This window comes from Eumetopias jubatus, unplaced genomic scaffold (genome assembly GCF_037043125.1).
Source record: "Eumetopias jubatus isolate StellerSeaLion01/CBP00866 unplaced genomic scaffold, mEumJub1_p1.0 scaffold_3, whole genome shotgun sequence".
NCBI lineage: Eukaryota > Metazoa > Chordata > Mammalia > Carnivora > Otariidae > Eumetopias > Eumetopias jubatus.
Window position 1 is genome coordinate 94,543,521 of NW_028274809.1, and position 24,273 is coordinate 94,567,793.

Here is a 24,273-nt window from a genome sequence, read left to right on the forward strand (position 1 = left end):
TTTTAACCAAGGGGACAAGAAAAAGCTGTGAGGCTGCGGGGGGGGCGGTTAGCACCCAGAAGTGTGTGACCCACCGCGCTTTGTGTGCTGCGGAGGTGAAGATGGGAGGTCTGGGGTGCAGGGCTGTGAGCTCGGGGTTCCTGTGGGACGACTGGCTGGGAACGCTGTCCATTCTGAAGGGCGTGGCACGGCAGGGAGAGAATCGTCCCCTAGCCCCCGGGTGCTTGTCCTGCGTTCCTGCGTTCCTGCGCAGGCTTACGAGAGGTGAAGCTACCTGTGTCAGGCTCCGTCACCGGCAAAGGTGAGTGGGGCCAGCTAGTGGGAGCTCCTCCCGGGAACTAGCTGCGTGCAGGGGGTGGGCTCTGCGGAGCAGGGTGACTTGCTGGAACTGAGCGGACATCTAGTGGAGGGCGGGGGGACTCTCACCTGCTCTCTGCAGCCTCTCTCAGCTCCACGGGCTTCTCTTTCTCTGGGGGGCTCCAGGCCCCCCCCCCCCACACACACGCACCCGCGCGCGCGCGCCCCCCTCCCCCTGCCCTGTGCCCCTGATAAAGAAGGAGCAGGGAGCAAATGATTCCAGGCTGCCCTTGGGCAGTGGCCAGCTCCCCCTTGTCTTCCCCTTGGTTCTAAAATTCCCCCGATGCTGAGAATGCCCAAGATGTAAACTCCAGCCCAGGGAGCCTGGGACAGAGTAATGGACTCTGCCGGTGCTTTTGGTGGCCTTCTGAGAAAAGCTGTGTGCTGCAGAGCCTTTGTTGTTGTTGTTTTAAGAGGACTGTCCTGATTCCATGTATTAAAAAAGACAGGAAGACTCAAGAGACTGCCAGAGGCAAGAGGGTAAATGCGAGCTTCTCAAAATGGGGCAGGGGAAGGGGGGATCCTGACAGATCAGGAGACAGGAGGGAGATATGGCCCCCGCTTCTCAGGACCTGCTGTTCCCCTCCTGGGGGAGGTGTGGAGGCAGAACCGAGGATGGGATTGCAGAGGACGAAACCATGGGTCGTCAGAGAGGGAGAAAGGGCCAGTGTGTTCTGCATGTCGGGGCCGGGGAGGGACTCAGCCGGTGCAGAGCTTTCCATGGCGGTGACAAAAGGCTGCCAGTGGGCCATGATGCTTTTAAAACACAGGCTTTAGAAGAGTCTGCTCCAGAGCTGCATGGAGAGTGGTGATTGAAGGGATGCTGAGCCCATTTCTTCCTTGTCCAGAGCTAGGTGAGCATGGAGAAGCCATAGAAAGCCACCACACAGGGGCCACTCGGGCAAGGGGAAGCCAGGAGGCAACACGGGGTGGGAAACCCACCTGTCCCTCGCCTCCACCATTAGAGGTGGAAATGGAGATTTGGACCTGGGACTTGGAGCTGGTGGGACACATCTCCGGTGAAGCCAAGGTCACCGCTCAGCCTCTCTTCTGTTCTCCCGCTGCCTCCGGGGCACCTAGGGCAAGCTCTTAGGATGGCCCAGCTAGACACGCGAGCGCGGGGAGAGGTCACACTAGCTCTCGGCTCCCGGCAAGTCCTGGTCTCCCTCTCCCCGAGGTTCCCTGGGCTGGCCAGTGGAGGATGTGGCCCCCAGATGGAAGGAAGGTGGAGGTGTCTGCCTTGCCCAGTCCCTACCACTGTTACCCAGGTGAAATTGGGCAGCCCTGAGAAGGGAGGGGGAGGTTGACTTTCCAGGGAGCCTCGGGCTCCAGCCTGGAGTTGAGGAGTGAACGGCTCTAAACCTCCTCCCTCAGAGGCAGTCTCTCCAGGGCCCCGGCCACAGACCCTGCCTGGGCTGGGAGGCCCCCGGAGCCCGGCAGGGGTGGCTTCCTCTCTCTGGGGTCAGCTCAGCCCAGCCGCCGCTAAGTAGGAGCCCTCTTAGCACAGCCGAAGCCATGTTCCAGGCCCTCCTTCCCTCCTTTCCTCCATCTATTAATTCATTCATTAATGTGGTCATCCACTGAGCTCCTGAAAAGTGCCAGCCCGTTCTGGGACTTGGAATACAGCGAGAGACACAAAAGCCCTGTCCTTAAGCTTATGTCTCCAGCGGGGAAGAAAGAAATGTTTGTAAAAAGAAGAAGGGTAAAAATACCACGTTAGGAAGTGAAGAGCTCTGGGGAAGAAACAACAGCAAGAATGAGAAGGTAGGGTGTGCTTGAGTTGCAGGGCTCTGAGGGTTCAGCCTGGGAAGGAGGCAGCGTGGGAGACCCCGGGAGGAGCGGTGCAGGCTGACCGGGGTGGGCGGTGAGTCTCGAGGCCGCGGGGAGGCCGGGGGTGGCGGCGGCAGGTGGGGTGTGCTGGGAGTAGTGGACGGGAGGGTCAGTGCGTGATGTGGGAGAGGCAGGAGGGGCGGCTCCCCGCAGCTCAGGTCAGCCTTGAAGAGTTGGGATGTGACCCAAAATTGAGCAGCTTTTCTCTTGGAGGCCTTCAGCTGCTGTCTGGGCCGGGGGGGGGGGGGGGGGGGATGTGGGCAGGGGGTAGGGAAGGTGGTGAGAGGCTGTTGCAGGGGTGCAGTCAAGGGGCAGGTGCCCTGGGGTTGGGTGGTGAGAGGCACACGGAGTTTGGGAGGCAACAGCTGATAAGATCTCTTGACAGACGGTTTAGCTTGGGATTGGTGACATTTTGGGTGTGAGAGATGTCAAGGACGGGCTGTTCGATTTTTTTGGCCTCGGCAGCTAGGTGGATGGTAGCAGCATTTACAGAGAAGGTCGTGAGAGGGTGAGGCGTTTGGGGGCAGAAATTGAGATTTTTCCTTTGAACATGTTCAGTTCGAGATGCTTTTGAGTGGGTCTTCAGCTCAGCAGAGAGGTCAGGCCGAAGAGCAAGTTGAGAGACCCTGGGGTGGGGAGGGCAGGCACTCACCCGGGGAAGGGCAGAGGCAGGGGTGGTGGAGGAGGAGTTCCCGCCACTGTGCAGGGGAACCCCCAGGGGAGATGAGGACCCAGCAGTGGAGACAGGGACGGGACGGCTGGAGTGGAGCAAGGACAGCCAGCGACGCGAAGAGGAGCGCAGGTTATGAACCCGGGCAGGTGGCAGCTTGGTCACTGATGACCTCAGGGCGGTGGCGCCGTTGTGGCAGGGGCGAGGAGAGCGGGAGGTGCACGGGGAGACAGCTCTTGTAGGAGATGCGTGAAGGGCGGCAGAGCCAGGGTTGTGGAGGGGGTGCCAGGAGGTCCAGGGAAGAGACTGAAGGTCGGGGAGGGGGGAAGTACGGTTTCTCCCAGGGGGATGCCTCAAGAGCGGGAACCGAATTCCAGGAACAGAGGTGAAGGAGTTGGCTATAGGCAGGAACAGCGCTGCGGGGGGGGGGGGGGGGGGGGAGGGCGGCGGTGGTAGCCGGCAGGGTGGGTGGTGGTTTGGTGTGGGGAAGATGAGGTCGTATTTTCTCCACCTACGTGCTCTAAGCAGGTCCTTGTCATGGCATCAGCTGAGAGCTGGCGTGGGAAGAGGACAGCCTTGAGGGAAGAGAGGAGGGTCCCAGACAGAGGCCATTGGTCCTTGCTGGCTTAGGTCCAGCTGCTTCCTGTTATTGGGGAGCAGCGTATCAGAGTCCAACCCTGGGTCCCAAGAAAGGGGTCGGACCCAGGCTTCACTCGATGCCACCCTCCCCTGCTCTTCACCTAGAACCTCATTCCTAGGCGTCCAGCCCCCCACGTACGAACATGAGGTGGCTCTGTCCCAGGCCTCGTGCTTGAAGCCGGCACCAACACCTCGGACGGGAGCAGGTGTAGCTGCCCCAGAACTGCAGGGGGGCCTGTTGCGGGGGAGGTGCGTGGACCCCGAGCGTCTCTCCGGGCCGCCTTGGTGCTGGGGGCAGGCGAGGACTCTTGCGGCTCACACCCGGTGGGCCCCCAGAAGCCATCCCAAGCTGTTCTTTCCCACGTGGCTTTTGAAAACTCAGAGGTCAAAGGTCAAATGAAGTGGGGAGCCCACTGAGGTGCCCTGTGTGAACGGAGAGCTGCTCAGTGCCTCTTCGCGCCAGTCCTGTTTCGATTGCCTTTTCTGCCCCCGTCTAGACTTAGCATTTCCTTTCCTGGAGAGTGAAAATCCTCAGCTGATGGGAGGCTCTGGAGGCAAAGGATTGGGGGTGCAGGGAGAGTCTCCAGCCCCACCCTCAATCTGTGTCACCTTCGGTCATGGTGTTTCACGTCACTCTGCTCGACCTAGTGCTCTCACCGGCCAACTGGGGTCATAATTGGACTTCACAGTGTTGAGAAGATCCCGGCTCGGTCCTTGGCCCTGCCGACATTCAAGTCGTCCTTGGCGACTTGAATGTTTCCCATGTGCAGACACCGTCCCGGACCCTGCAGGCTCAGCAGGGATGGGAGCCTGGCATGTGGAGGCATGCCTGGCATGGGGGGAGTCTCACTGGTGGCTAAGAAAGTTCTCCTGGCCCTGCCCTCAGCCTCTCCTTGCTCTTTCTCCAGGGTTTAACTCCCTCGTGGGCGGCGTGATGGGCTTCTCCATTCTTCTGAGTGCAGAAGTGTTCAAACATAACGCGGCGGTCTGGTACCTGGACGGCAGCATAGGTGTGCTGATCGGCCTCACCATATTTGCCTACGGGGTCAAGTAAGTTCTTTTGTCCTTGCTCCCCCAGGGGCCATGAATGCTCCATTTGCCACTCCTGACCGTCACACTTTGCCCCTGTGACCCCTCTGAGCCCGGGTGAGGCCAGGGGACTAGAAACGCCCCCAGCAGGGGCCCGGTGTTTTTGAGGTGGGCAGTCTTTTACTCACTCTGTGGTCTTCCTTTTGTGCGTGAAGCTTTGTGCCCCTTCCTCTCTAACGAGGATCATGATGACACACTGGGGAGGCACGTTTGTGTGGTGTCCTCACAGGTCAAGCTCCTCCTGCCACCTGGGATGCTCCAGCAGGGCACGGCCCAGCAGCACCACTCCGCCAGACCCCACTTAGAGACTTTTCTCCCAAAGGGACGAGTCACTGCAGAAGGGTCACACTTGAGGATAAACCCAGCCTGTGTCCTCTCATTGAAGAAGCACTGTGCAGACATCACTGACTCTGCTCCAGCATCCAGGCTGGGGTTGGCCTTCGAGAGAGCCCTTTTTGAAAGGCACTGAGTTTTTTAACTGTTAAAGCGCTCCCTGCCTCCCAAGAGGATAGCTGTAGTAAGAAAGATGGACAATCAGGGGTGGCCAGGATGGGGGGAAAGGAGAACCCTCATACGTTGCTGGTGGGAATGTACAACGGGACAGCTGCTGTGGAGACCCCTGAGTAGTTCCTCACTGTGTTCGGTGTTGGGAGTTCCCACTTGACCCAGCAGGTGTCACTCCTTTGGTGTCTACTCCGGAGAAATGAAAACACACATCCACGTAATGACTCATGCACGAGTGATCACAGCAACATTACTGATGGTAGGCAAACGTCTGTTAAATTGACGAATGGAACAATGTGATAGAGCCGTAGAGTATTCCTCAGGCTTAAGAAGAATGAAGTATTGCCTCAGGACACAATGTGGATGACCCTCGAAAACACGGTACCAAATGAAAGCAGCAAGTCAGAAAAGGCCACATGTTAGGTGATTCCATATAGAGGAAATATCCAGAAGAGGCCAAAGCAGAGAATAAAAGTAGATCAGCAGGTTGCAGGGGAGGATGGGGAATGACTGCAGGTGGCCAAGGGGTGTCTTTTTGGGGTGACAGATTGTTCTGGAATTAGGTGGTGGTTGTGGTTTGTACAACCTATGAATATACTAAAACGCACTACATTGTTTACTTTAAAAGGTTGAATTTTATGGTACATATAAATGGTAGTTTTTAAAAAGCCTTCTGCTTACTTCCCCAAGCGCTCAAGCCCCAGGGCTGTGGGGGGTCCACGTGGGGGTGACTTGTGTTTCCTTCCTGCAGACTCCTCATCGACATGGTGCCCAGGGTGAGGCAGACCCGCCACTACGAGATGTTTGAGTGACAGTGGCCAGTGGGGCCCGAGCCGGCTGCTGTGCCTCCGCACGAACACCGTCAGGACCACGAGGTTTCCACACAGGCAGATGGTGCCAATATTTCACTGAACATCCAATTTCTTTTTTGGCAAGTTTGTGTTCATGGGAACAAGGTCTGCCCGGCAGGTCAGTCTGCACTCCTCCCCCCGTCAACTGCGTTAGGACAACGCGCACAGGAGTGGGGACAGGTTTCCCCACCTCCAGCGAGAACTGACCTTTTCTGTTTTCTGCAGTAAAAAAGGTTCTTGTGGGTAAGATAAGATGTCTCCTTGGCAGAAAGTTCCTCTGTGGTGCTCTAAGCCTGAAATGGATAGCAACTGACCAGACCCACCTCCTCTGGACCCCCGGTGGCCCCCGCCACCTCCCGTTCCAGAGTCTCTTCTCTCCCGGCAGATTTTAAGGGAAGACCGTACCTTTTGTCCCTCGCCCCTTGACATGCCCAGAACCATCAGTACAGATCACTTCCTGATTTCTATCAAGGTATTTCATTAGTTTCATACTGTTTTACTAATCCTGACTCTAAACAAACAGATTTGTCCAAAAGGAGACCATTCTATTTTTAAAGTACTTAGTGACACACGTATGAGCTTTGCATGGTTGAACTGAGCACATGACCATTTCTTGTACATTCAGAAGCTGAACCTACATGTAAAAACGGATCCATTTTTGAGAGATGTGAAACGACAGTTTATTTGTAATAAATAATTATATAATCTACCCATATGTGCATAGATCTCTATGCTGTGTGAAGTGGTAACGGTACGTCCCCGTCTGCTAGAGATGGCTTGCCCCTCTGTAAGGAACGAGATGTTCCGTTTCTGTAACGTTAGGTATAGATTCTGTACAAGTGTCCCCCCAGCACACAACATTCTGTGCCTCTGGGACTGCTGCTCGTCCAGGCGACGGTGTCCGACCAATAAAGACCTTCACCTGTTTTGTATGGTATGGGGAGGTTATCTTGCGCGTTCTCACTGTCCTGGGTAGGTTTTCTGTTGTGTGTGAAGGATGCCGTGGATGGGGTCCCTTGGGCCTGGGGGGTGCTGAGTGGGGAGACCCTGAAGGACTGTCCCCATGGGCACTGCAGGCCCTGCGAGGGAAGGGGGGCTGCACATTCATTTGGTGGTGCTTGGGACTGCAGGATGGTGCTCCCCGGGCCTCGCCCCTGCCTTCCATGCCCCTGCTCCTAGGGGGCTGTCTTTGGCTCGCTGAGGGGAGGTGGTTCATCTCTGACCTTGATTCAATCTGACGCATCCCGCGTGGCTTCCTCGGACAGCATTTTGAGGAGCGTTGCATGGTAATGTTAATCGGTCACATGGAAAAAAGGGTCAACTGTATGAGCTAGTCTGCAAGATTTGATATATTTCTTTTCTGTGTCTAGCACACGTGGAAACTTCGGGAGGGGAAGCTATGATGTAGTGCCCCCCCCCCGCCCCCCCCCCCCCCCCCCCGCAAACGTAAGCACTCCAGTTTTTTTCTGGCACTTTGTGGGATGTGTGTCCCACAGATGCATGATGGGAACTGCGTGGTGTCTGCGTTCCAGGCAGTAGCCAGGAGTTCTGCTGGCTTCCAAGAGGCTGGCCATCGCTCTCCAGCATTCTCAGACAAGCCCTTGGGGTGGGCATGGACGTGACCTTCCTTCTTTCCAGGGCATCTGCCTGCAACCCCCCCCCCCCCCCCCCCCGCAAAATAAGCCTACCAGTCCTCTTTCCAATTCTGTTCCCATGTAGGTGAATGCAGGACAGGGGAAGTGTTCTGGAATGAGTATCGGTGGATGCCACATAAGGGAAGGGCCACTCGAGAGTAAAACCTTTCCCTCCCCACTCCTGACACGTACCCTCTCGTCAGCGTTTCTCCGCAGGGGGTCTGCGAATGGTGACCTGTCATCAGTGGGTGCCGGCACTGGGGCATGCCGCTGGGTTTGTTCTGTAGGTGACCCTGCACCCATCCCAGACCCCCAAAAACAACTGCCACCTGTCACACAACAAAAGTTTATTGAAAAATAAAGTTCTCCCTAGTTTTCTCTACAACATTGGAAAACAAAGCAGTGTTCTCTATGCAGGTACAGTACGTTTGGACAGCGACACCTTATTTGCAGAATCCTGCACTACATGACCCCGGAAGTGAACAGTAGAAAACGGTTGTACCAGGAGCTGTCTGAAGACACACACGCAAACGGCCATTAGCATAAGGACATCAAGGCTGTGACAGCAACTACAGTAGGAAGGATGGCGCCCTCTCCTTTGGCGTCCCGGGAACCCTTGGACATGACAGCGAGCAAAATGCTTCCCAGGTCTGCTCCTTCTTGGCTTTGGCGGAGGTGGCGGGCCACGCTATGGTCCCGTCCGTCCTGCTGTTCCAGCAAGGCTTTTGAGGCCTGCGGCACTGCCCACCTGTCTGAGCACCTGCCCCCGTCCCCCGACATGCCACCCCCCCACCACAGGAGCACACGGCTGCCCTCTACCATGCCTCACCAGCTGCCAGGGGGGTCCCCAAGGCGCCACAGAATCAGGGATTAGAGGGAACGATTCTTTGAAGAAGGCGAATTCCAATCTTACACCCACAAACATATAAAACTGCTAATCGATTCCACTAAAGAATTCAGACTCCAGCAAATTCCTCCATATTCCCAACGGCAGTCTATCCAGATAGTGGCAAGACAGAAGATAAAACTCTCAAACAGGGAAGAAAAAGGCTAAAACCCCAATAAAACAAAAAGCAAACTGATATTTAGGTGATTTGGGAAAACATCACTGAGCAGCCTCTTGGGAGTAGTTCTGAAGAAACTCTGTACCCACCCCCCCAACCCCCGTGCCCACCATAGCTCCACCTGAGTGGTCAGATAGTCTTGGGGTCCCCAGGCTAGCCAAGCCAGCCTGGGGGGGAGGGGGGGGGTCTTTTAGGGGAATGGCACCAAAACAAACGTGACCGCTAACCAGCCCAGGGTCTGATCCCTGTGGGTTGGAGTGTGGAGGGGCCGGCCCCGGCCAGCAGGGAACAGCAAAGGGACTTCTTGGGGGAATGACAAAGTTCAACTGGCCATTCCTTTCTCCTTAAACAAAACACAAAGTCTTTATTATTGCATTTCAGAGGAATATAGTTAACTTTGATTTAAGGGGTACAGTCTGAGAACTTATTTTAATTCTAGCTCAAAAAGCTCTAGAAAGAAGAACCCTAGCATGGTCCAGAAGACATCAGTGGGGTGAGGTCCAGCATGTGGGTCACCCTTTTCATCTCCAGTTTACACGTTCTTACAGCCTAGTTCCATCTGGGGCTGAAGTCAGGCATATTTGCAAATCAGTCAGTGCATTCAGGGATACAGTAACATTTCGACCAGCAGGATGGGCATGGGACTTGGACATCCTAAACCAGAAATTCCTACATTCCATCAACTTGGAGGAATATTTTCATGGAGGTATTACTTAGCTCTTTATTTCTCAAATTTTATGAAATGCTAATAACAATATTTAACATTTACGAGGGCTTACTATGTGCCAGACATGGCTAAACACTGAATCCTCACAAAAACCTTAAGTGCTAAGAAAAGCTAGGGTAATTTTTTTCTGCATCTGAGACTCTACAACTAATTTGGCCTTTTGCTAAAAAACATAAGTTTCCAGTTTTTGCTGAAGCCAACAGGAATGAAAGAACTCACTCTCAGCTTTAGGAAATCCCCACCTCACTAAAGAATCTACTTCTGTCCATCCAGCTCTTCCCACGGAGATGCTCTGCAGCCCTACAGGGATGGATGGGATTAGAACGAAGCCAATGTGGAAATTAAAATACTTTAAAATAAATAAAGTAATCCAGGCTTGGGATGGTAACACAACCGAGCCTGTCGTTAACAAAATATATATATTTTTTTAAATCAAGGATTTTGGGGGCATGAGAAAGGGTGATACTTGTCCCAATTACATACACAGTCTAGGTAAATGGAATGGCCTGCTTTGGTCTCAAAAGCACAAACCCACCTGTACACAGCATACAGTTTTACCACCTTTACTAAAATAAACCCCGTGTTCCCTAAGGAAACAACAGGGGTGCATAGTCTTTCCCCTTTATGATAGATCAAGTGTTCTGAAGACTGGTCCTGTGCCCCAGCCACACCTCACCGGGTGCCTGAGTTGCGGGGGGCACAGGCCTGTTGGCGTGTTGGCGACCAGCAGTCCTCAGATCCGAAGACATGGAGCAGCCTGGGAGCAAGCCAGCCCTTCTCCTGGGGGTTCTCATGGCCTCAAGGGGGTGCAGGAGCACATATGCTGTGGCCTAGGGGCCTGAGAGGGTATTTCTGGTGCCCAGCCTGAGCATCCTCGGTGACACAAGGGTGTGTCCTACCTTCAAGCTGGAGGGATTTGTGATCTTCCTTAAATGGTACCCAGATTCTAAAAACCAACCCCAAAGAAAATGTGAAAAGGCACATCAGAGAAACAATAAATATCAAAGAAACACTCTTAGTATTTCAAAACATGGAGCAATCACACACACAAAAAGCAAACTAAAGCAGTGACGAAAACTCGATCCAGGCAAAAATGCAAAAAAGTGTCTCCATTTGTACATGTGCAAATCAAATTACATATATGAAATAAAGGAGGTTTTTACTGGCATTAAAAGAAGTGTGCTTCCCCTTTTGGGAGTTTTCACTCCTGAAAGAGTTTATGGTTCAAAGGAAAGCTTTCTCTCTTTTAATAAATTAGGTACATTTCCCTCATGTTTAAGAATTTAGGATCATGGGGGGGGGGGGCAAATTTTATTAAGGAAAAGAAAATGGACAAAAACTTAAAGACAGGCAAGGTATGCTTATGACACAAGACGACACAGATCCTGACTTAGGATCTCTGTCCCTGTGTAAATCAGCAATTAAAAACTGGCTTAGGATTCTGCTCAGATTGGCAGTGGCAAAACCACCAAAGCCTCCCAGCTACGCTCTGAGAGGCACAGCCCTGTCCCAGGGCAGCCAGCAACTGTGTCCCTACCACACAGGGCAGATGGAGGCCCCCTCCCCAATTTCCTCTTGGGGGTGGGGGCGCTGATCAGATGTGGGCTATGGTGGTGGTGGCCTGGGGGCCGCTATACATTCGGGTGTCACTGCCTCTGCTCATAATGCCCTGGACACCTGGAGTGCGGGTTTGCCCCAGAAGCAGCAGCTACACCTGTGGAACTCGGGTCCTTCTGGCCACTACCGGACTGCGGGGGGCGCCACCGGGATCTTCAAGGGCGGGCAAGTGCTCTGCGGGACTGCTAGACATGAGTCCAGATGGAGAAGAGAGGAACCGGGAAGCGGAGAGGCCCTGAGCTCAGCAAACAGGACAGCCACAAATCATCCCTGCGGCTCCCGGAACACCAGACCGGCGCAGCATCTTTCTCGGAACCGCGCTTTCCAGCTTCCTTGCTTTCTGAGTCCCCGGGCTTATTGAAACAACTCTGCAAAATGGGTTAATTGGGCCAAGCTAGAGAAATCCGGTCTCAGCCCGCAGGCTCCCCCTGCTGGCCCAATGCCTGCATGACATCCTCTCCTCTGGAAGCTCCCGCAAGAGCCCAGGAGAGGGCGGCCCTGGCCCAGGAATTGCAGCCCTGGGAGCTCAAGGGAACTCCCACAACCTAGGGAGAAACCCAGAGGCCCATTCATAGGGAAAAGCAGTTCCTAACAACACGGAAGGCAGTTTCTCCTGCAGCAGGAATTGCCCTTGCGATACCTGGAGGAACATTCATATAGACACACACACACCCGCCCCCCCCATCGCCAAGATCCCACTGCACTTCTATGCTGGGCCCAGGCAGAGGGTGCTCTCGGCTAGTTCTTGAGGGGCCCCTGCGCCCACGCTCAGGTCTCCCTATCAGAACTCTCCCTGTCACATGTGCTCACGGGCCACCTGAAGGGTGGGGGAGACCCTAACTGCTGCTCCTCACTCCCTTCACTCTCTGGGATTAGTGGTGAAATTGAGCCCCACTGGGAGTCTAAGGAAAAAAAAAAAGGTTGGCTGTGCATCTGATCCTACTGACGCACCAGGGAAGAATGGAGAAGCGGGCACCATCTAACTCCCCATACCTAAAGGCTCCACAGGCCCTGTGGTCCGCATGAGGCAGGATTCTGATTTAGTTCCCTTCCTGAAGGCCCACCCAGCCATGAGCTGCAGGGGGGGAGCATGGTGCTAGGTGGCCAAGGCACTCAAAACCACCAGTGAGGGCTGGGTGGGTCACACCACAGCTCATGAATGGCATGTTCTGCAGGAAGGAGAAAAGAGCTCACTGTCACCAGCCTGGAGCTGCCAGGGGCTTCACAGCACACGCACACACACTTCTAGCCAGGGCACTGAAGCAGGGCCGGGTGGTGGTGGGGAGCTCCCACCACGGCACAGACTGGGAACTCCAAGGTTAGCAGGGGCATCCAGTGAGTCTGACTGGGCCAAACGGCCAACTCGGAATACCCCCCTCAGAATATTCGAGCCTCGAGGAAGAGCCAGCATCAGACTCCAATCCCGTGCAAGACACACACCTACACACCCACACCCACAGGTGATCGGCCAGGACCACACACCACGTTCATCCTCGCCTGCCCCTGCTCCCCCCTGGCAACATCAGGGCCACTAAGATGGGACTTTGGTGACATCAGACATGAGAAGGAATAGAACACAAGCCCACCTGCCTGGAGCACAGCTCTGGTTCCTAGGGGCCAGCTTCGCGCCTGTCCACACCCCAGCTCGGATAACCCTTTTCAGGAGTAAACAAGCATGACCCATGTTTCTACTTTCCTCCTTCCAGTGGCACTGGAGGGAGGGTGGATTTACTACACACTAGCAAATGTCAATTCCCCAATCCTGCATTTCTTTCCTAAAGCGCTCATCAGAAATTAGAGCCAAGGTGTGTGTGTGCGTGCGTGCGTGTGATGGGGGGCGGAGGGGGGGAGGGTCGAGGAAAGGAGCTCTCACTGCAAAGTGGCCCCATCTTTGGTCCCTGGCTGGGCTCTCAGGACACCACCACAGGCATGTCCCCCCACGCCCAGGAGGTGCCTGTCCTCTAGCTGCCATCTGTCAAGCACACACAAGATTTTCTTGTGTTCTGCCACCATCCACTTTGAGGAGCTGGGTCCCTGCGGCTGCCCTCAAGCGAGCCACCGGCCCCACAGTGCACCCTGTCTCCCTCCTGCTTCCTTCCGGAAGGAGACAGGAGTAATAATACAGTGAGGGTGGACAGTAAACAGTGGGAAATCAGAGAAGCAAGAAGTGTGATCAATCCCTCTGGGCCCTCCCCTGTTCCCCCTCCCTCCCTCCCAAATAAATAAGTTAATGGGTTTAGGAATGTTCCCGTAGAAAGTTCTTTCTGACAAGCTCCATTCCTCCTCTGGTTCTGTTTTAAATGAATCTTGAGACTCTTCTTTCTACCTTGGGGCAGCTGCAGTGACACAGTCTCCTCAAGAAATTAAAACGAAGTTGTGCCAGGGAGAAGCCAGGAGGAGCAATACCAAATCGAAACCTTCCAAAATCAATTTCTGGCTCTGGCGAGAGTCCCTGACTGACTTGACGTCTGCCCCCTGGCCCTGTCCCAACGGGGTTGGAGCCACCGTTAGTCCCACAGAGTGAGTGTGGGGCCAGGCCAGGGGCTGCTATAGACAGTCTTTACAGAGAGCCACCTGGCCCTTGATGAAGTCCCTGCAGGGGCAGATCCTCTGGTGCCGGGGGTGGGCGCCCGCACAGCTGAACAGCAGGAGGTCACCTTGAAACACACAGTGCCTGTTCTTGGGGTCGAAGGAGGGCACCAGGATGTCCTTGGCCAGCTCCGAGCTTTGGCAGATCACCTCGTACCTGAAGGGGAAGAGAAAGGCACGAGGGTTGGAGAGGCAGGGACAGTCCTTGTCACTGGCTCCTTGGGCCCCCCTCCTGAGGTGTGGGGCGCACGTTCGGTTCACCTGTCGTAAAAAGGAAATGGCAGCCACCCTCTGACCTAGCAATTCCCCACCACCAGGAATCCGGGCTCGAGAAAGGTGTGTGTGTTGTGGAATGTGTGTTCGAGGCTGCCTACAGAAGCACTGTCTGTAAGGGAGAAAAAAATGGCAATAATCCGAATACTCACCAAGTGGGGAAGGGCTGAATAGTTTGTAGCACATCTGTGCTTTCGGAGGTCTCTGCAGCCCTTGAGAGAGCATGAGGCAGAAATGCAAGAACCAGCGCGGAGAGCTGTCCTTGAGGAAGGCAAGTAGCAGAAGGAGATGCAGAGCGGGATCGGTCTGCGCGTGTGTGCGCTTCAGGGCTCGAGAGGGCTACACCCTACAGCCTTAACGGCTACTTCAGAGGAGCGAGAACGGGGGCAAAGGCGTATGTTATTTAAATATTTTGAAAAACTCTGTTTAATATTTTTATTGGTGGTTTAAAAGGATTCCTGTGACATGGCCTTAGTCTCCGGCTGGAGAGCCATCAGATGGGTCTCCTGGGGGGGGGGGGTCCCGACCATCACTTCCCTGGACCTTGGCAGTCACCTTGGTCCGTGGCCATAGTAGGCTCCCTCCTGCCCCTTGCCTGACAGGCCAGTGCTTGAGGCTTCAGGACATGCCGGGCAGGACTGCAAACCGGAGCTCTGGCTCCTCCACCGTCTTCGCCCCACGGCTGAGACCCAAGCCCTTGTGGCTTTGCCTCCTCAGGCTGGGGCCACTGCCTTCAGGGCCAGGGGGAGCCAACAGTGCCGGCCTGTATCTCCTCTATCTCAGAGAAGAGCCGTGTCCTTTCTCCTCTGGCCTGGGGTGCACTGGGCCCAGCCACCCTGTGGCCCCGAGAGCAAGGAGGCCTCAGCAGCTGTCTAGCACAGAGTCCCAGCGTGCCAGCCGGGGACCGGTTCAGAGAAGAGGGTGTGAGGGGGGCCAGGCGGCCCTGAGCTGCGGTCCTGACTTCATCTCCATGAGCCTCTCTTTGCTTCAGTTTCCTCTTCTGTAGAGTGGGGACAAATAAGCCTTAACTCACGGGGGAGCTGTGGAAATTAGTGCTTACAGAGCCCTTGGCCGAGTGTAGCTCTGAGTAAGTATTCGATAAACAGTTAACTATCACCATTGCTACAGCTTTTGTCATCGTCATCACGGTCAGCCTGGCCCAGCGTCCTGTGTCCACGGGATGGGCCCTGCCACCTCCCTCCCCTGCCCTGTGCTGCGGATGCACACACATGCCAACCAGCTCCACTTTACTTTGTGCACAGAAATCTGCATTCTTGCTGACAGGGTGGGGACCCCGAGGGGAGCTCAAGGTCTCCTGCTGCCTCTGGGACACTTCCAAACCCTGGGGCAGGGGGAAGCGTCCTCCTTCCTGGTTCTCCTGCCCCCTCTTGTCTTCCTCCAGCCAACAAGCCGCCTGGCCCGCGCCTGCCCTTGCCAACAGGAACTGGGCAATTCCCAGCACATCCCCTGGGGCTCCTCTGAGCCTGCCTGCCTGGCTCCTGGTGCTCGGGGGGGCGGGGAGGCAGCACCCCCTCGTAGGCTGCTCCTGCAGTCACCAGAGAGTTCTGCGACCTTTCTAAACGCCATAACGCCTCTGGTCGAGGTGTGCCGGCTGGGAGACACATAGCACCCAGACCGTGAAGGTCACGGACCATGAAAACAAGGGCAGGAAGTGCCGATTTATGGATTTCCTAAAAAAAAGAGTGAGTCAGAGATTTGGGGCTACCAGGTCCTCCGCAGGATACCCCCACTGGCCTATCCCCAGAAAGGGTTCTCCAGAACTCAGCTGTGCATTACAGGTTTCCATATAGAACAGAGCTTACGTAACAGAGTTACGCTTAGGTTATTTCTTTGCTTAGGTGACTTAGAGCAGCTCCTATTCTTACTCAAGCCAGCTCCCTCGTACACTGCTGCTAACCAGGGGTGTGGAGAGCTCTCCAACTCTCAGACCCCATGGTGGGGGTCTAACTGACAGGAGCCATGAAGAAACCCTCCTGCTCCTGCCCCTGGTCACCCAGCTCAGATCCCAGGCACGTGCTCCTGGGAGTGCGCACACGTGTGCACGTGTCTGTGAACACATCTCTATGGCGGCCGCCATGGAAGAAGCCTGCCCAGGGATGATGTCCGGAGACCTCCCACAAAGAGCTCAGGTAGCAGGTAGTCCCCAGCACGACACGTGATCTGTCATGGGGCAGCTCCCCGAAGGTTCAGGTGACAGGGGGCTAGGGGCACATATGGCTCCAGACACTTGTGGAGGCCATCCAACCACTGGGCGCCCCCCCCCCAGGGGAGCGCTCCCTTTGATGAGTGCGCAGGTCCCTGTCCTCAGCCCTGGGCAGTCAGAGAGAGCACTCCACCGTCCTCGGGCCAAAGTCAGAGAGGCGAGGTGATGTTCACCAACTGCTGGAATGCATCTGGAAGCCAGCCTCCTCACTCCCCACTAGTGGATCCCTTGCCTTTTCAGAGCCTATACGTTGTTGCTTCTGCTTCCCTGTTCTGTGATATCTGTCTCTCTCACACATACATGGACACATACACACTCACTCTGCCGCACATACTCTCTCACTCCCGCTCAGAGACCCCTAGCACACCGCTGCTTCCTTTCTGTAGGGCCCCATGGTGCTGAACTCTCCCCAGCCGGCCTCTTACAGGATGGGAGGGGGCCTCTGAGGCCCACTGGCCCTTGGTTTACATTACAGCTCTTGACCAAGAATAAAAAGGCGAAGCCCCACCCTCCCACGGGGCTGCTTACGTCTTGAGAGGATAGAAACAACTCATCCTTCCCGACAGACCCACCGACCCAGGAAGAAGGGATGCAAGCAGGACCCCACCTACTGGTCTTACTCCTCCCCTCTTCCCTGCCCCTGAGCTCCTCCCCTCCCCCTCAGCCCCTGCCCTGCTTATTCCAACCCTGACTCCACCAAGTCCCCCAAACTCACTCGTGACTTCTCTGACTCAGGTGCCAGAGTACTCGCGGTCTAGACTTCACGGTTTAGAACTGCCCATCTTCAAAAAGAAACGCCTCAATCATTTAACATTTTAGAAGCTGTAACTTGAAAAGGTAGCAGAATTACAAATAAGGTGTCACATGAACACATGTTCCTACTTATGGAGCCAAGGTCCTCCCCTATGGGGCCACCCCAGCTTGGACTCTGGCTTTTCCCAGGGCCTCTGCCTCTGGAACCCCGCCCCCTGGTCTGTGGCAGCACACCTGAATCATGAATGTTCTGTGCATGAGAGTTTGTGGGCACCTCTCCAGCACTTACGCCATGCCCTGCATGAACGGGAACTCCACGACCAGCTGCCTGACTGCCCCTGATCTGAGATGACAGCATAGGACACTCCAAAGAGCCTGATCTATGTGATATAAATGCCTACTACACAGTGGGGATAGACTGTTAGTTCTTCAATGGTTCTTCAAGGTCATGGGCACCCAAAGACTAAAAGGAGCTTAAGCTGAGAACCAGGCTCCCAGGTGGAGAAGAAGTAGCATGGGCCTGTAGGAGCCACTCATTTCGCTAATTGGCCATGAATGTGGATGAGGCAGGACTGCCTCATACTGAGGAGGCACTCAGTAGACCACCAGATAGCTGGGGCTTTACCACATTATCGGTATTTACAAATGCAGGAACAAGGTATTCAACAGGGCTCTTACATTCAGGGAATTAATTTCAGACAGCTTTATTACAGAATTAGCATTCATTGCCGCCTCTTTGGGAGAAAACCCACATAGCTACCGTGGGGTTTGGGAGAGGGTTGTGAAGCAATCCCAGGGCACAGGGTCTGGGCCACGGGACAGCCCCACGAGGCCTTCTGCCCTCATGGGCTCTGTAGGGTATGAGGAGGTGGACAGGGAGGCTGGGGGAGGGGACTGGCTTTTCTGGTCTCAGCCTGGCAGCCTCAAGCCTGCTCCAAAGGCCCAAGGCTCTCTGGATGAAGGGGTCGTTCTTCTCTGTCTGGGGCACCAGCTGCACATTAGCTCATCATCACACGGGCTGCCCCCATCTTACAGGGGAGAAAATGGATGCAACAGAGGACACTAACCCACTGGGTCCCCTTTCTGTCCCTCCACTGGACCTACACCTTTGCTCCAGAGACAGCCCGGCTGTGTGGGGGCCCTGTGCCGTCCGAGCCAGGCCCTGATCATCGGATCCAGGCAGGAGCCCTGACTTGTGCCTGGCTGGGAAGGAGGGCCAGGCTGTAGAGGAGTCCCAGTCGGCTTCCATTCCCGGGACGCAGCTTCTCATGTGTCCTCCTCCAGAGGTGGAGACGGGGACTGCACAGAGACAGCTTTGTGTGCGCTGTCCCTAGTCTACCCCCAGCGAATCCAGACTTCCAGATAAACAGAGAAAGAGAGATATCCAGGGTTCTCAAAAAGCTACCTTGCTACAGAAGTTGTCTGCCAAAGGAGACAGTAGGAAGCCCCTCCCAGGACCCCGGAATTCAGGATACGTGCTGTGGGGACAGAAGCTTCTGGTACCATCTTTCCCTTACATATCAGACCACCACCCCTTCTCACAAAGTTTCACGGGTGATGGAGGAGGGCGCCACACCGACCCTCTTCTGGCCTTTGATAGTGGAATCAGGGTGGCCTCTGAGCCCGGTCTTCACATAAAAAGAATGGGAAAAACCAGCATTCTCTACACCCCTACTCAGGGAAGCTCTCCCGCAGGCAAGATGCGAGAGGCCACGCTCTGTAAGAAGGGTTTCATACCAGGCTTGAGAAGAAGAAGATATAGGACGAGGCCAGCTCCGCGCTCTGGGCACGGATGACCCCAGAGGCCAACCGCGTAACAGGGCATGAAGCCTGAACGGGAGAGGGGCAAGCCACGAGCAGCGAGCACACTGCATTTCTTAAATCTCGTCAGGACTGAACAGTAGCACTGCTCTGCTGAGTATCTAGGGTTGGGACAGCACGTCTCTTAACCAGAGCTATTCAGGGGGGTGGGGCTCCGTAATTAAGTCAGAGGAGGCCCAGGGTGGGTGTAATAAAAACGGGGAGCACAGACTTAGCACTGACAGGGGTCACGAGTCAGAGGCCAGAGGAAACCTCACGTAGAAATTTGGGGTCTGCCAATGCCAAGGGAAGCGCACGGGAGCGCTACAAGTCATGCAGGCATGAGGGGAAGCCCTCAAGCCATCCAGAAGACCTGGCTTCTGCCAGGGGAGCCCAGGGGTGGGGCCCCCCAGGCTTGTGCTTCTATGCCCATCTCCACTCCCACAGTTCCTGGGTATGACATGAACAAACCAAACCCTTCCCACCATCTCTGATCCCCAAAACGGCCTTATTTCTGCAAATATAACACCCCCGTTCGAATTCTAAATCTCTCAGCATGCCAGGGTGATCTCATCCATCTCACAACCAAACTGCTGGTCTAACTTGCTGGGGGAGTGGGGCAGGGGCGGGGAGGGACCATGCCGCAACCTGCTCCCCAGGCCTTGTCCGTCTCAGCCCAGTTCTGACCCAGAGGTATGCTGGAGGCTGGGCCGGCCCTCCCGACCCCCAGCACTTACTTGAGCATGTCTTTGTCCTTGTTGAGGTGCTGGAAGAAAGAAGGCTCACAGATGAGCTGGTTCTCCTGGCACACCTGCTTGCAGGACTGGCCGGGCTCAGCCAGCTTCACCTGCAGGGCGCTGAGGGGCGGCCACATCACTTGCCCGTGGCAGAAGTCCTACGATGACAAGGAAGCCATCAGTCAAGGGAGCAGGGACTCAGGCGGGGATCCCTGGTCTGCCCAGTGGCCCAGACAAGGTGAGGCAGCCCACGGCGAGACGGGTGAAGGCCAGGATGTGGGAGCTGGACAGGCTTGGTGGGACCGGGGCTCCTCTGGAACGTGTCCTTCGGCCAGGTCTTTGCCTCTCTCTGCCCAGCGGCTGCCTCGTCCACAACAGGGGGACGACAGTATCGTCCACACAGGGCTTGAGGATGACAGTAACATGTGTACAGCACCATGCCTGCCAGGAATGGTGGCTGCTCATTACCGGCACCTTCAGTCTCGCTGTCTGAAGCCTCCACCCCCGAAGGTCCATCTCCCGGCCCACCTTCCCCAGCCGTTCTATTCTTTGCTCTAATTCTGAAGGTCTTTTCAGCATCTACCTAATGTGGCAGTTACCTAGCAGGACACTGTCTGGCGAGTGCTAGTTTTGACTTCATAAAGTGGAGGAGTCCACAGGCACCGCAGATGGAGCCCACCGTGGGGCCGGGGCCTTGGTGGGGGCTCAGGGCTCGGGAGTTGAAAACAGTTGTAACTGCACGAATTCAACAGCTATGGAAACAGCCTGGGAACGTGTGATAGGAAGTGAAATAACCTGGCAGAGAGAGGCGCCCGCAGCCCAGCAGCTGTGGGGGTGCCTAGAATGGGGCAGGGCCAGTCACTTCCTGGATCTAGAGGGAGCGCAGGAAGCTAGCACATCCAAGGAAGACCTGGGGTGGGCAGAGGGGCATGATGTGGGTGGGCCAGGAAGCCGCCTGTGTGGCTCAGCCAACGGGCAGCCCGGGTGATGAGCACACAGACCCAGTGGGGCTGGAGAAAGGGCCGATGAGGAGCAGGGAGCTCTTCGACCTGCAACCCCAGGCTTTCACTCTGGCTATACGCTGAGCAGGTACCAGCAGTGGGAACTCATGCGCTTACACACTGATCTGGAATCCTAGCCAGCTTCCAGAGTCGCTGGGCTGCCCCAGCTGCAAAAGGTGCTGTCTGTGTCGGGGACCTGGAGAGCCAGGCCTGCTTCACTGTTTTGGGGGCGGGCAAGTCCTCAAGAGTGCTCAGAGCTGTTCAGGATCCCAGGCTCTGATTTCCACTGGTAGGAATTCACCCTACAGGCATATGGGAACACAGAGGGTCCAAAGAAACCCACACAGGACGTCACAGCAGCATTGTTAGAGGAGATGCAAGAGATCTGAAATAATCTAAAAGACGTCTGAAATAATCTGAAATATTTCACTAACTGTTTAAACACAAACAATACTCAAAATGTAACAGATTTCCATATGCTGACATGGAAACCTCTTCAGGACATCCTGAGGGCTGAAAGCAGCAGAGTGAAGGATGCCGCAGAGTGCATTTCCACTTATGTCAAGCACAGAGGGAGAAGCTGGAAAGGTGCTTACAAATGTGCATATGCTCCTACAAGAATCTATCTGGTTGGCACGGGGGCCACTGAGAAGGGAACGAAGGAACATGGTCTGGAATGGTAAAGAAATTCAATTTCCAATCAATGTCCTTCCGAAATAGTTTCTTTTTTCTCATGTTTCCTTTCCTTGCTTTGTGCAGATGAGGAGCGTATTTGTAATCTCAGGGCCCTGGGCTCCTGGAACTGACACCCGCAGAGGAAATGTTTCATGCCCCCCCACCCCCCAGCTGGTCATGTGGAGCGTTGCGAGTGGGCCTAGAGTTGAAGGTGGCGCCTGCCACTGCCTGGGCCCTTAGCAACGAAGTGGGTGCAGCCCCGGAAAGCAGGCCAGAGCTGCATCCAGGAGGGTGCTTTTGCACTGTTTGCATTTTTGTTTTTTTAAATTTGTGCTTGTATTACTTTTAGTGAGCAAAAGAAAACAGAAAAGAGCAAAGGTAATGCTCCCCAGGCTCTGCAGGCAGCCGGATGTCGATCCTGCCTCATTAGGAAAATGAAGATGACGATACTGATGACTTCCTAAGGCTTCTGCTTCGCCCTCTCTCCTTTCTGAAGGAGGTGATGCTGTTACGTGCTGAGAAAGGCGATTGGCGGGTAGTGAGTACTCAGTGCTGGGTTCCATTCTAATCTCCTCCAATCAATGATGGGGACCCAGCAAGTAAGGCAAACCCGCTCTGCTCCTCCACATGACACGACTCTATCGTGAGGGGACTAGACTCCTTGAGAGCCTGAGTGAGTCTGGTGGCTAACAAAGAAAAAACCCTTCACTGCATGTTTGAGACACCCTGAACGTGGATTCACAGCAGCTGAAAACAGAAGATTCCGCAGAGCCTAACAATGCAGAGATGACAGAAATACACTGGATTACTTAGACACATGAGGACCCAGCCTAACCTTCTGAAAGTGATGCATGGCGGGAGGTTGAGCAGAGTGGCTCCACAGCCCTGGGCGCCAGCACAGACCAGGAACAGAGCGGGAAGACCCTATCTGACTCCTCAGATCCATGACAATCTTTTTTTTTTTTTTAAGATTTTATTTATTTATTTATTTATTTATTTATTTATTTGAGAGCGAGTGAGCGAAGAGCACAAGCAGGGCGAAGGGCAGAGGGAGGAAGCAGGCTCCCCGCTGAGCAGGGAGCCCGATGCGGGACTTGATCCCAGGACCCCGGGATCATGACCTGAACTGAAGGTAGACGCTTAACTGACTGAGCCACCCAGGTGCCCAATTCATGGTGACCCTGAGCACCATCGTGTGCTTGCTAAGCCAGGGCGACACAGTAACCCTGGGCTGGGTGCTGTTACTAAGGGTGACAGCATGACCCATAGCACCCCGAACAGGGTCACGGTGTTCACTGGTTGCTGTCGCTCTCTTACCTGACAGCATATGGAAGCGTACTGGCGGCCTTTTGGTACTCTGGCCATCCTGTGAGGATGGCTGTCACCAAATAGGAAGAAGGAAAACACATCATGATCAATGGAGTTATTGATCAGAGCTGAGCGGGTGCACAGATGTTTGGAAAAGGTTAAGTGTTGCTTTTCGGTTTGTTTCTCTGGCTGGCTAATGCAAGCAACTTGGCTTCTACTTCTTTAGAAGCAATCTGAGAACATCTATAGCCTTTCAGTATTATCATAAGGAGATTTTAAATGCAAGGCCAAAGCCTATGTGTGAGCGTACAGAACGGGCAGACATCCAGGAAACCAAATCAGATTACACTGTACATCACTAGAGCCCACGTGAGGATTTTTCTCCTTATTTTCAGGACTCAGCGTGGCCCACCCCTGGATGAGGCCGGGGACCTGGAAACCCACGACAGCCAATTCTGGCTTTTACAGTTTGTAAGAAAACACAGAATGTCTCTCAGACGACACCTACAGGCAGTGAGAGCTGAGGGTACAGCTGTGCAGTCTGGTGGACCCTTAAGAAATGGTTTCTCATTCAATCTCAGCCTGTGTGGAGAAAGGTTCTGCTGTGTTAGACCAGGGAAAGTGCTTCAAGTCAGAAGGCCCGGATCTGAGCTGATGGAACCAACCGAAGGCCGGTCAGCATCGGGTGCTCTCTGGATGCTCGGCTCCTTGCTCTCGCCCGTCCACGGAGGGGTTGCCTCTGCCCTGTATGGGGGTTTAGGCACTGTGGTGTCGGCAGAGGCCAGGCAGCCCTGGATAAATGGGGCCCAGCACCTCATGTGCAGAAGGGTGCTGTGGGGTCTGCACGGAGGGACGGGCCTTCTGCCGGCGGAGCTGCCCCGCTGGCTTCTTAGTCAACCACTACAGCCAAACTGTTCGAGGTTCCCTTCAACAGTCAGGCTTATGAGCTCACTTTCACATGAGCTTTTGGGCCCCAAGCACCCTGGCTCATGGATCACCGTGGGCTGGTCTGGCATCCTCTCAGGAGTTTGTTTTGGGGGCCAGTAGCATAAGAAATAGTGCAAATAGCAGGAGAACCTTTTTAAGACTTGGTGAACCATCTGGAGAGCCTGAAGGTGTCCTGGTAAGCATGAGGCCAGGTGGGGCGGGAGGGAGTGTGGGGCTGAGGGATGTGATTCTGGCCTCCAGGCAGGGGACGCCCACAGACGGCCCTCAAGCTCTCTGCTTTCGCATCTACAAAAGTCCTTCAGTCCTTACAGAATTCCGGTGAGATAAAACGAGGGGACTCCTAAGAAGGCACCTAGACCTGGTAAAGATAATATTCCACGGTAGACCCTTATTTGCTCCCAGGTCCAGAGGGAACATGCTGAATTGCCTGGATGAGGTATGACAACTGACCCATGAAAGCCATCTCTTTGTCCAGCTACCCCCAGGGCACCACTGAACCAGCAGCCCCAGTCATAAGCCTCTTCTCACGTCTGGGTGCCGGCCCCACTGGGTGTTCCCGGGAGGATAGAGGCGAGCGCGAATATGTCAGTGCTCACCTGCCTCATCTCCTCCTCCTCACCCGCTGATTCATTCATTCAACAAGATACTTGCCGAGAAGCAGAAAAGCCTAAGGGTTCAAAACTGCTCCCCCACCCCCAACCCCTTTGCAGTTGCGCTTTCTGCAGTTTCAGCTCCCGGTGTCAATGGTGGTCTCAAAGTCCATGGTCCTCCTCCTGACAAATCGTCAGAGGGTCGGCAGCGGCCAAACGCTACGTCACAGCACTTCCAACATTCCCCTACTGCATCTCCTCACGCGGGCGTTTTATTATCGTCAGCATCGCAAGATGGGTGAGCATGGGACAGTAAGATACCGGGAGAGAGAGCACAATCTCATACCTGGGTTACAGTGTCCTGTTGTAACCATACCTGGGTTACAGTGTCCT

General features: G+C 54.9%; 2 protein-coding genes across 5 annotated transcripts in view; one reads left to right on the forward strand and one right to left on the reverse strand.

Annotated features, from left to right (window-relative positions):
* Window positions 1–6,649, forward strand: part of TMEM163 (transmembrane protein 163) — a 214,266-nt gene extending 207,617 nt beyond the window's left edge. The window contains exons 7-8 of the mRNA XM_028101376.1: window positions 4,405–4,546; window positions 5,841–6,649. Coding sequence (XP_027957177.1) covers window positions 4,405–4,546; window positions 5,841–5,901 — 203 coding nt within the window. The 3' untranslated portion in view covers window positions 5,902–6,649. The remainder of the gene's footprint in view (window positions 1–4,404; window positions 4,547–5,840) is intronic.
* Window positions 6,650–7,906: 1,257 nt separating this feature from the next.
* Window positions 7,907–24,273, reverse strand: part of MGAT5 (alpha-1,6-mannosylglycoprotein 6-beta-N-acetylglucosaminyltransferase) — a 325,833-nt gene continuing 309,466 nt past the window's right edge. For all 4 annotated transcript variants that reach the window (XM_028101249.2, XM_028101248.2, XM_088021737.1 and 1 more), the window contains 2 exons: window positions 19,359–19,516; window positions 7,907–13,728 (listed from right to left, as the gene is read on the reverse strand). In XM_028101249.2, coding sequence (XP_027957050.1) covers window positions 13,530–13,728; window positions 19,359–19,516 — 357 coding nt within the window. In that variant the 3' untranslated portion in view covers window positions 7,907–13,529. The remainder of the gene's footprint in view (window positions 13,729–19,358; window positions 19,517–24,273) is intronic.